Raw genomic sequence first — 12,174 nt, 5'->3', positions numbered from 1 at the left:
GCACATTGTTCATCAGAAGTCAGTGGAAGAGGAGAAGAAAGAACACGTCGAAAAAGCTGGGGACTTACTGAAATGGGTTTCAAACATCACCAAGAGCCTCGGCAAAGGCGGAGGAGAAAAGTCTGAAAAAGCAGATTCTCCTAAGAAACAGGTATTAAAACACTGCTTGAGAATAGATGCTACCAGATGCATGACACAGTGTTGTTTTGTCTTTAAAGTGCCAAATGTGGCACAAGAACATTTCATTGTATTCAGCTTATATTTTACTCAAAGAAAACCCATTGAACTTCCTGGACCTAAGTTAGTCATGCCTATTGATATCAATGGGTCTGCTCTGAGTAGGGCTGGCATTGGATACAACCTTCACTTTAAAGTGCTTAAGAACAAATATAATTTACATACTAGTGTTTTTATTTAAATTCACCAGACTACATAACTGATACATGGGTGTTTTTTCCTGAAAGACTACATTCAAGACAAAAAGGAGAAACAGTGTTTGGACAATAATATTCCTTACTTATGATGGGAAATGATAATACCTTCATTCCTTTCCCACCAGGTGTTCCTGGCTAGTCCTCTGGATGTTAATATGGAGGTGTAATTTTTTTATAAGTTACAGGAGTTGTCAACCTTTGAGGCCCATTCAGAATTCATAGAGTGTGTACTATGGGTATGATCCATTTGGTTTTTTAATCTCTTCCAGGTCAGCACATGCTAACCCCCCCCCCAAGTTCTTTTACATGGGTTCTAGGTAAAAGTTTGTCTGGTAGAATAGAAACAATCCTCTTGAATTTGCATGAGTTTACATGGGATGCTGCCCACAAAAACCTATCAGATTAAAGCTTACCGTAATAGACTATATTAAAAATCACAAATCTGGCCTTTGCTAATATCACAGAAATCTGGATCCAAAGCACTGCTCTTCATATATTTTCACAGTTTTTACAGAGGATCACAGCAAAACTATCAGAGTAGACGAAGAGGTGGCACACGATTTAGTGATGGTTTAGCAGGGATCTCCTGCAGTCGGCAGCCACAAAGCTCTGTTGTTTGCATCCATCACAAATGGCACCATATCCATGATTTTCATGGTTTAGTCAATGGCAACAGATGTGACATGTGATTTGATGGTGGTTAGGTAGGAGAAATTTAAAAACAGTTTGGAAGGGATCATTCCCTCACTTCCTGACTCCTGTAGCCTCCCCACTTTTTCCCACTGGCCACTTCCATTTTCTTTCTTTCTTTGTCATCCCCGTTTCCCACCTAATCAGGGGCTGAACTGAGCCTGTAGAACTAAACAGAGGAAATGGGAAAGAGCAGCGGCGTAGCGTGGGTTGTCAGCACCCAGGGCAAGTAATTTGCGCCCCTAACCTGCCGCCGCTGCCAGCTTCTTCTTGCTGCTGCTTGGGCTGGGGTATTTACGGTAAGGTAGCCACGGCGGTGGCGGTGGGTCCGTGTCAGGTGATCTGAGGCGAGTTGCCGCTGGCGCTGCTGCCCAAACGACGCCGCTTGCCCGGAGGAGGAGGAGGGCAGAGAGGCGAGGAAAATGCAACATGGCCCAGCAGCTGCAGCAGCAGCGGCGGCGGGGCGGCTGTGAGGAGGGGCTGCGTGGCGCGCCCTCCGCGGCCAGCGCTGAGAGCCGCTGCCTGCCAGACGCCTTCAGCCCGGAGGCGCGCACAGCTCGTCGGTTCCGCGAGACATGGGGCTCTGCTACAGCCTGCGCCCGAGGCTCTTCGGCGACTCCGGAGGCGGCGAGCGCGCCCCCCCCCAGATGTTGCGCCCGGTGCGGCCGGCCCCCCCTGCACTCCCCACGCTACGCCACTGGGAAAGAGAATGACTCTTCTTGTTTCCTCCTTCAACTCCATTGATGTTTCAAGAGGGAACCTCATGATGAAGGGGGCAGTGAGACAGGGTGTGTATCAGATTCTTCATGGGCACAAGGGGGCATTCTCAAGGCCACCACTACCTTGGAAACTCCAGGGACCTCATAAAACCCAATGATTATAGGCCCAAATCACATTGCTTTCCCCAATTTATTAGGGAGTATCAATCACACAATTTAAGTTTATTATATTTTACCCTACACACACACACACCCCATTTCCAAATGTTACACTGTATTCAAAGAAGGGGTGGAGGTGGGGGGGATATTGGAGGCTGAGTAGAACCTGAAATCTCACATCCGCCAAGCACGTAAGAGTAACTCCCGAACCAAACCCATGAAATCTGCAGTCCTGTACCAGCAAGTAATTTGAAGAACTTAAATGATACAATATTTTACTGGTCCCATTGCATGATACCGAGAAACTCTTCAGTCTTTCATACTTGTGTTGTGCCTAATATAACTGGAAATGCATGTGTCCACATGCATATTAAACACATGGAGAAAATGCTACACATGACATTACTCAGCGTAGTTTGTCCTTGAGTGCAAGCTGCTGCTTCCAAAAAATGCCAGGACAATCGGTGGGCAATCTAGATCTGGAACCCTGGCTGTGGGTGGAGTTTAATCTGTTGCCCCTCCTATGTTCCTGATTTTGGGGGACCCCCAGTATGTGGAATTTGCATTGGAGGAAAAGATCTCCCATTGTTACGGACAGATGTCCCCCCCCCCCCTGCAAATTGCAGACACATGGTAAGATCCAAATCATGGTCCCAGCATGAGGCAAAAGGTTAAATACTGCTCCCCCCATCCACCTCACCACGGTCCCATTCTGAATTGGGCTTCCTGTCCTGGCAATTTGTGAAAGAAAAAGTTGCAGACAAGTACAAACTGCCTCGTAAATTGACACGTATCTTTTGGTGCATTTAATTGTATGATTTCCAGAGAAAATCAGCACCATACAACGAAACACTTTTATATTTTCATTAGAAAAGCCCTTGCTTGCAGCTTTTTATAGATACAAAAAAGCCACTTACTGAAATCCGCCTCATTGTCATAACATACAGTGACCAAGAAGCAGTTTTAAACCCCTGGGTTTGCATTCCCTCTTAACCATTAGGTTAAAATGGGCCACCTGTATCACACGGCAGTCTTTTTCTTTCTCTCTAGTTCCTGTAAATTGTGGCTTACCCAGTATGCTAAATAGCAATTGTAAGGGGAGTATCTTGAATATCTGTATCCATTGTAGGATAGAGTAGCTCCAAGGTGCAGAGATTGTGTGCACCAGCAGAACATTTTCACGTGACTTCTGTGAGCAGTTATTGGGTGGTGCTCACAATGAGTAAGACTTCCTTCTTCCGGTACTCGGAACAATTTTGGAATTATTACAACAAAGTGACTGTTGCATTTTAATTTAGTATATGAAAGCATGGTTCCATGCCCTGTATCCATATACTATGTACCCCATGTAGCACTTTAAAGAAAGAAATCTGAAATAGACTAGACCAGAATTGATCTGATTAGTTTCACTTCTGTCAGTTTCAGCTCTGGTTAGAGTTGGCAAGCTATAACTTTTATCCTTGATTTATGGAGAGTTGCATTTAATATTGTTTGAGAACTCCTGGTTTGGAAATACTTGAGAATAAAAGATCAGTATCCTGGGTAACTATACCATTCACATAAAATCCACAAAGGAAGTTAAGTGAGGTAGTTGATTTAACTTATTAAAATACTGAAAACGATAGCTTGGAAATTGCATAGACATCTTTGGTTGCAAGACATCCTATGAGGGAGTAATGTCAGAGCATTTGACTTCACGCATCAAGGCTGTTCTTAATCTAGTAGCTGATTACAAGTTGTCTAAAGCAACTTGGTAAGCATTTGGTCCTCCCATATGTTCCTTACTACAACCTCCACTATCCATGGCCATTAGCCATTCCTACTGGAGCTGATGGGAGTTGCAGTTCAGCAACATCTGGCCGGAAACAAAGACCAGAACAGCTTAGACAAAAGTTTTGAAGAAGGTCATCTAACAAATGTTTTTTAGTAGTGGGTGTCCATATTTATACCCGAAGTTAATTACGGTTCTCGTGTTCCCAGTAATCTATAAACACAACCTTAGTGTTTCATAACCAAGCATGTATTTATGGCTCATTAATAAGGGACAAGTTGGCTAAAAATGGATTTGAAATATAGGCTATTGCTGTTATTAAAGAGACATTGGGTTGTAGCTGATGCTGCTGTCACACGTGTTCAAAAGACTTCCCTTTGTACAATAGACTATTTTGTGTTTTTATCTTGTATTTTCATACTGTGAACTGCCCTGAGATCTATGGATGGAGGGTGGTATACAAAAGGATAAATAGACTTGCCACCCCCTTTCCCCTGCAACTCCCTGTACACCCTCAAAATCTGTTTCAGAGGGTTGGGGGACCATGCAAGGTGAGGAAAGGGAAGTCTGCTTGCACAAGCAGAACACTGTTCATACATCGCTGGATATCACCCATTATGCCCTTGATAATGTTCCTGAAATACTCACTCCTTTCTCATCTTTTTGCTTTATCTTTTATGTACATTTCTTACCCCCACCCCTTTTTAATTTTATTTCTAGAATGGAGTTGTGAACATATTTTGCTCCTTTTTTCAGATATCTTCTGACGAACTGTTAACCAAGAAAGAACAGATATCAGAAGCTTTGCAAACAACACAGACGTTTTTAGCGAAACATGGTGATAAGTAGGTTCATTGGGATTATTGCATTTTAAAATTAGTCATGCCCTTTCAGAATTTGTGTTGAGGACGAGTTTCAGCCATTCCATATATAAAATCAGTATGCAGGCAGCAGATATCCTCTAGCTTCAGGAGTTCTTATACGAAATCTGAAACAATGGGGTATGGGTGGGTACTGCCCCTTCTACCTTATAAATGGCACCTTACTTAATTCAACTAAAGCAGTTTGCATTAATTAATGGTGGTACTAATAATTGCACAGCTTGTTACCAGTGTATCCCTGGGAATAACTGCCCATATGACTTGCCACCACTGTCAAGTTAACAGCTTACAAAGTAAACCTTGTCTCCAGGTCTGCTGGAACATATCTTCATAGCATGATGTTGAATTCCACCCTGTATGTTTATTTCTTGAGAGAACAACTAATGTTTAGAAATTGCTAGCACTTCCATTCACATATTCTATTCCCCCTCCCAAAAGAATGACAGATGAAGAGAAAAATGAAATGGAAAACCACGTGAGGTCCCTGCAAGAAGGTTATAAACTGTTGTCCAGTGAAGATTTGAAGCAGTTGCAGCAGGAACAAGATGCAGATAATGAAAACGTGGATGAAAAGGTAGTCAACAGTTTGAGTTATGTTGCTGGCTATAGTATATATGCTTTTCTGAATCTGATCCATTGCATGGTTTTGGAATTCTGTATGAATACTAAAATCAAAAACCTGCACCAAATTGTGTGTATCACACAAACAAAATCAGAACTAAAAGAATGACAGCTTTCGATCGGTTTGTGGAATTAGAATTATAGCTGAATGTCTATAAACGGACAAGTGGAAAGTTGTACATGGACAGGCTTTTATACCTTGTGTCTTGCATGAACTAAGAGCATAGAATCATACATCACTTAACCCTTCTTTTTAAAAGCCATACTTTGAATTCTGTCAAACGTCTGTACTTCAGAAACATGACACCACGTGGAAGTTCCATAGCCTCTCTACTCTTCTATATGCTCTCCGATAAGTATTTCAGGAAGTATGCCATATTTCCGAAGTTCATTAAATTTCAACTGGGTACATCGTTTGGAGTTTATAGTCACATTAACTGTGAGATAATACTTTAAGATCTATTACATTTCGCACTGCCTTTGGAAGGCATTACAAAATGCCTGGGAGTATATGCAAAGGAAGACTATTCTGCACATACTTCTTAAATGTTGTTCCTAATGGATGACTTTTAATACAGCACAGCTGCAGTGCATTTAAGTAGCTACAATACTTGATCCTTATGTGTTTGGGTGTCTATGTAAAAGTGCTGTATGCTGTAAACATGAATAGCATGTGTGTTTTTGTACCACATACTGTTTTCTCAATATATGCTAACTTCTCACAAAGCACATAGATAGCATGACAGTTTGCCTTTCAGGTACGTGTCTTTTTTGCTCACTATGCGATCATCTACTATTTTATCTTCCACTAACCCTCTTGATGTATGCAGAGCATAGGCTTTTGGTTTACCGATGCATGTTGTGTTTCAATCTTTTATCACACCGTGTGCTGTTGAATCACTGACATCACTTCTGCATTGAACTGCTAACATTCACAGTTTGGGTGGAACTCTGGTAAGTAAGTGACTTTATATTGTACATATATTAAAATTCAAAGTATTAATCATTTACCATTCATAAAATGCTGACAATTCATATTTTTATACTCACTTTTAGGAGGATAAAGTCATAGCTGGCATTATTGATCAAACAACTGGAGAGATGTTTTCAGTCTTGCAGTCAATTTATAAAGGCCTTATTGACTATGACACCGGAATTCACTTACTTCAGAGCCAGCTCATTTTATCAGATATAATTTCACCAGCCCTGGGAAGAAGTTTTGACCTTGAAGAAGCCAAAGCCCATGAACTTGTCGATGACCAAGCTGTATTGCAACTACAAGGTTTACAGCATGCTAAAATGGTCATTTCAGAATTGCAATCAGCAGCACTCCCAGTTGTAGCTGCTTTGGAACAGGGTTTAATTTCAGAACCTCTTGCTATTAAAATTCTTGAGATTCAGCTTTCCAGAGGACACCTAATGATACCAGCCACGGGAGAACAGCTGTCTTTGCACAGAGCTTTTCAGAAAAATCTGATCTCTGCAGCGTTATATACTAAACTCCTGGAAAGACGTGACATGAGCAAAGACCTTATTGACCCCAACACTGCAGAGAAGATAACCCTCGAGGAATTACTTGAAAGAACTGTAGTACATAGAGAAACAGGCTTGAGGCTCTTGGCTGTGACCCCTCAAGAAAGAGGCAAAATAACACTAAAATGTGGAAGGAAGATAACTATTTTGAGAGCAGCTCATGAAGGACTCATAGAGAGGGAGACCATGTTCAGGCTCTTAGGTGCCCAGCTGCTTTCTGGTGGCATAATTCATCCTGATACAGGACACAGAATGACTGTTGAAGAAGCAATGAGAGAAGGGGTTATTGACCAGGATGCTGCTTGTGCTATTTTGACTCATCAGCTTCAGACAGGTGGGATCTTGTGTCAAAATTCATCAAAACGTTTGTCTGTAGATGAAGCTGTGCAGTGCAACCTGATCTCTTCTAGTAGTGCCTTGCTGGTACTACAGGCACAACGAGGCTTCATTGGACTCATCTGGCCACATAGTGGGGAAATATTTCCTGTATCTACATCTTTGCATCAAGGCATGATCACTAATGAGCAGGCCTGCAAAATTCTAAAGGGGCGGCAAAAAATAGCAGCACTCTATATTCCAGAAACTTGTGAAGTGATCAGCCTGGATGATGCAGCCCAGCAGGGAGTCATAGAAAGCAACACTTCATCAATTTTGAATAGTGTTACCCTACCTGATGAAATGCCTAATGTGGAAGATATACCATTGCCTTTGAAAAAAGCTGCAAGATGGCTCTCGTCTTGTGAACTCCAGGCATCCAACCAACATGCTGATGGAAAGGATGTAAACACTTCTGGCACCAGTGAGCCCATACCTTGCCACTCAGAACAAACTCAAAAGCTATTCATGTCTTACCTAATGATAAATAGTTGTATGGATGCGAACACCGGTCAGAGGCTTTTGTTGCATTGTGGTGACTTAAATGAAACAGTCAACCTGTTAATGGATGGCAGTCGTTCTGAAAATAATACAAATGAGACTGAAGGGCAATTGTGTTTAAACACAAAAGCACAACATATTGAGCAACAGCCCAAAGGGGCAATGTTTAGTGATATCACTAGCAATGTTTCAGAACAAGATACAAGTATTCAAAATATGTCCAGCAGCAATAAGAGGGAGGCATTTTGTAAAGATCACCAGAATGACGTAGTCTCAGGGAGAAATGGTTTTCATATTGTGGGTGGTGCTTCAGAGCAGTCAGAACGTGTCACGAATAGATCTGGAAAGGAAATCAATCAAGGTCAAAATCTTGAAAAAGAAAATGCACTTGGAAGTTTACTGAAACTTCCAGAACAAGTGCCAGTGGAAGTGTTTGAAAATTTAACTGACCAAGCAAATGGTGAAAATGGTGAAATGAAAGCATGTCTTTCAAACTGTTCAGAAGGACACCTTCCTCCAATAGTAAATGAAGATAATATTTGCATAGTAGAGGGGGAGAACATTAAGGGGAGTGAAAATGACTCCCCAGGCATCTTCAATAGTGTTTTGGATGCAAATTATTCTTCAGCTGTTAAAAAAGATGAGAAAGCTCAAGCGAACACTAACGTTTCACATCTCATGGACAACAGCCCGCAAAAAAGCATGCCTCAGGTTTTGCAGATTGAAGAAGGCATTATGCTAATGAAGAACGATGAGGTGAAAGATGAGGTAAAAGATGACTTTCAGGATAGTTTATACACTAGTATAGAACCTGACCAAAAATGTTTAAATGAACGCACTAAGAAAGAATTAGAGACTTGTAATGAGAGTGGGGTATTGCAAGCGGAAACGAATGTCACCCCAGTATTGCATAACAATGATGATAGGAATGGCAAGTTGCCATTAGAAGACCACTCCATAATGCATGGTGCATGTCTTCATATGAATGATAGGCCACCACGAGAAGACGTTACAAATAGCTATGGCAATTCACAATTGGAAGACCATGCTAATACATTTGCTGGCTGTCTATTGGAAAATTACACCAGCATGCAAGATCAATTACCATTGGAAACTAGAGTGCATACACATGACAGTCAGTTACTGGAAGATTGCACCAATAACTATAGCATGTCAGTCCTAGAAAATACTTCTAATGGTGATTCACTTCTGGAAGACACCGTAAATTTGATCCATGGATTATTACAGGAAGAACAGACTGAAAGTGGGCAACCTGTAGAAAATCAGATGAATATCAGTGATGGAGAACAACCCATAGATAAGGCTAATATATGTAGTGTATCTTTGCTTGATGACCATACCAGTTCTGATGGCATTGCACTGTTGGAATATCATACTGAAGATAAATATATTGGACCAATTCAGAGAAACGGTGCTATTACTCATGCTGGATGTCCACTCAAGGATTCCATTGATACAAATGCTGGGCTCCCAGTAGGAGTCACTACTGACACTCTTGATGGATCATCCATTAAAATCAATACTGATAGTGAGTCCACATCACCTCTGGAAGTCAGTACTAGTATGAAGCATGATGAACCACCTGTGAATGACAGCAAGTCAACATTTGAATGTGGCTCGCTAGTTCTGGAAGGCAATAACAGCAAGCAATCTGAGCTGTTGCCTAAAAGACAACATGGTACTCAGTCAGAAGATCCTTGTGATCCAACTCAACATAAAGATTGCAGTGAAGCCTGTGATGCTCCACAAATTGATCATAACAATGGTACAGTTTATAGCTCAGACAGAATAAACAAGGGTGACTCCTCTGTTGCTAAAGAAGATGCTACTCCAGAACTCGTCCACAGTGCAGTAGCTATCAATGGAGTAGCAGATAAGCTGCAAGAAAAAGCAAAATCTTCCACGGGCAACCTAAGTAAGGAAGAAGAATGCATTCTGTGCTTTAGTGAAACAAGTGACTCTGATACACTTGAAATTATAAATATGGCAGCATTCAATGCAAGGCTACTAGGCACAATTCTAGAAGACAAGGCAGAAAGCAGTAGAGATATAGAAGATAATGGTCAGAAAAAAGAAAGGGAAGAAAGTGAAGAGATTGACAGCTCCCTGGAAAAGTTGGATGAAGCTAAAATGCAAAGAGGTGAGCACAAGGGCATTAAAATGAAAGACGATGACTCTGAGAGTGAACATGAAAGCATATGTATGGATGACAGTGATGATGATGGCAGTAGCAATAGTGATGATAATGGCAGTAGCGATAATGGTGACAGTGACAGTGGGGATGATTTTGAAGGTTATGATTATGTGGATTTTGATTATGATACTTATGATGAGACAGATTATGAAGATGAAGAGGTATTGGAAATGCATTACTCTCAGTGCCATGATAAAAACATTGGGGTCCAGGTGTCTGCACTTTCAGAGGCAACAGGAAACAATGGTTTACGGTGCCCTGAAAGCTACAGTGCTGATGAATATCAAAATTTAGCTGATGTTGTTAAAGAAAACATTCAGGACCTACCATGTAAAAGTAAAGAGGGAAGCCAGCAAGAAACAGAACAGGCTTCTGACCCTTTCATGCAAGACAATCTTGCATTACAGAACAGTCAAACCTCCCAATTAAGCTTAAGCAATGGTGCAACATCAGAAGACGCAATTGGAACAGAAAATATTAGTGCCAAGTCTGATATACCTTCTCAAAGAAACTTACATGCTGAACACAGGGAAGCTAAAATTCTTGATGATATATCAATGCCATGTTTGAATTGTGAGAAAAGACAAGAAGTAGATAATGGAAAACAAGCATCTACCAGTATGCCACATAGTCAAGTAGAAATTGGTGTGCTGAAACAAAATAAAAATGGAGTGTGCATTCTGAAGGAAGATCATATCCAGGAATCAAGTGGAAGCCTTAGGGAGCCTCATTCATCAGTTATTAAAAATGGTTATGAAATTACTGCCTCATATGATGGAAAAATAAGTATTGATCAAACTTCAAATAAGCCCACATTGGTTACAGACTCCAATGACATTGCTAAAGATGAATCAGTGGACTATGTAGAGGGGTTTGACCTCTCTACATATTTAAAGCAAAGTGCGAAAGATATAATGGCCAAGGATATCTTGGCGATGAGAGAGAATGGTTCATCTTGCCTAAAGGAAGGTGAAAGAGACAGTGAAGAGAATAGAGAGGAGCTTGTGGTATCAGGAAGTGGAAACTGCGAAGGAAAACAGCACCTAAAAGAATTGCACCCCAAACAACAGCTTTTTCCTGCATCAGTTGTATCAGAGCCTACAAGAGATAAAGTTAGCAAAGAGGCTAGTGCTCATTCCAAGGTGTATCATGATGAAAGCTACAGATGTGACTTCAACAATATGGAGCATGTTGAAGCTATTGGAAAAGTAGGGAGCAAGGCTGATGAAACAGCTTCTGGAGAAGATCCATGGGTAATTGGATCTTCTTCTAGTACTTTAGGCACCAGAGATGATAGCCAGAATAGCTCTGAGCAGAAAGCACATGAAGCAGTGGTCACTCAAAACAGTAGTGTGGGGAAGCCTGCAGAAGATGACATTCTAGACCATGAGCCTACTTTCTCTCAAAATGGCATCCAGACAAAAATGCGACAATCACTAAAAGATGTGATGCTTTCTAATTCTGCCCCAGTCAATGATCAGGAAGTTGTTTTTTCTGAAGTGCCTCCTACATTACCTGAAAGCTTAACAAAAATACTTAAAGGAAAAATAAAAGATGTTTACTGCAAGCAGGAAGAGGAACCTTTAAGTTATATTGGCACAAAAGCTTTAATGCAAAATTTACTTAAAATGGTTGATAGCACACACTGGGAAAACGAGGACCCTACCAAATCTGATGTCCAGCATACAAGTGAGGATACTAGAAGTGCCTCAATGGCTGCTTCGTTGTGCATACATGCAAACGAACCTACTTCTACCCCACCTATTTGGCTTGATAATAGAAGTCCTGATCTCCTCCTTGATATACTGAAACAAGACCACTGCAGTCAAAGAAATGAGAGCACCCGTGAGACAATGGACATGAAAGCCCAGACAGAAAGAGAGCAGGAGAAAAACGCTTCTCAGCATGACCATGCCTTTCCCATCTCAAGAGAAACTACAAGTTCATCGGGATTAGAAGCAGAAACTGCTGGAGAGAGTACTGAAGCATGCAGTAAGGCTCTTGGTTTGAAAGGATACCCTCCGCCTGAGAAGCCATACCAGCAACCAAAATGCTTCTCTGAAACCTTGGAAACAGAGGAATCTGGACCAAGACCTGATTCAAAGAGCATGGTGAGTAGCAACTTACAATTTTTGTCTTAAGCAAAGACACGTAAAACAAATGAAAAACATCTTTGGTTCATTTTGGTGCTTGCGCTTGTTAGCATAATCAAAACATGGCACCTATATCGCCTATCACAAGGAATTGAATGTCCCCTGGTTAACATCATAGTAGA

At 41.3% G+C, this 12,174-nt stretch overlaps 1 protein-coding gene across 33 annotated transcripts in view; it reads left to right on the top strand.

The window, feature by feature from the left end:
* The window catches only part of DST (dystonin), a 313,318-nt gene that overhangs the window by 180,258 nt on the left and 120,886 nt on the right, over positions 1 to 12,174 (top strand). For 23 of the 33 annotated variants that reach the window (XM_081856602.1, XM_081856619.1, XM_081856627.1 and 20 more), the window contains 4 exons: positions 17 to 151; positions 4,530 to 4,618; positions 5,093 to 5,228; positions 6,332 to 12,010. In XM_081856602.1, the coding sequence (XP_081712728.1) occupies positions 17 to 151; positions 4,530 to 4,618; positions 5,093 to 5,228; positions 6,332 to 12,010 (6,039 nt within the window). The remainder of the gene's footprint in view (positions 1 to 16; positions 152 to 4,529; positions 4,619 to 5,092; positions 5,229 to 6,331; positions 12,011 to 12,174) is intronic. The other 10 variants (XM_081856621.1, XM_081856616.1, XM_081856615.1 and 7 more) reach the window with 1 other exon arrangement.

The sequence above is a fragment of the Podarcis erhardii genome, assembly GCF_964252035.2.
Source record: "Podarcis erhardii genome assembly, chromosome: 3".
Taxonomy (NCBI): domain Eukaryota; kingdom Metazoa; phylum Chordata; class Lepidosauria; order Squamata; family Lacertidae; genus Podarcis; species Podarcis erhardii.
The sequence above is the reverse complement of the archived record's forward strand: the minus strand, read 5'-3'. Positions and strand labels throughout refer to the sequence as shown.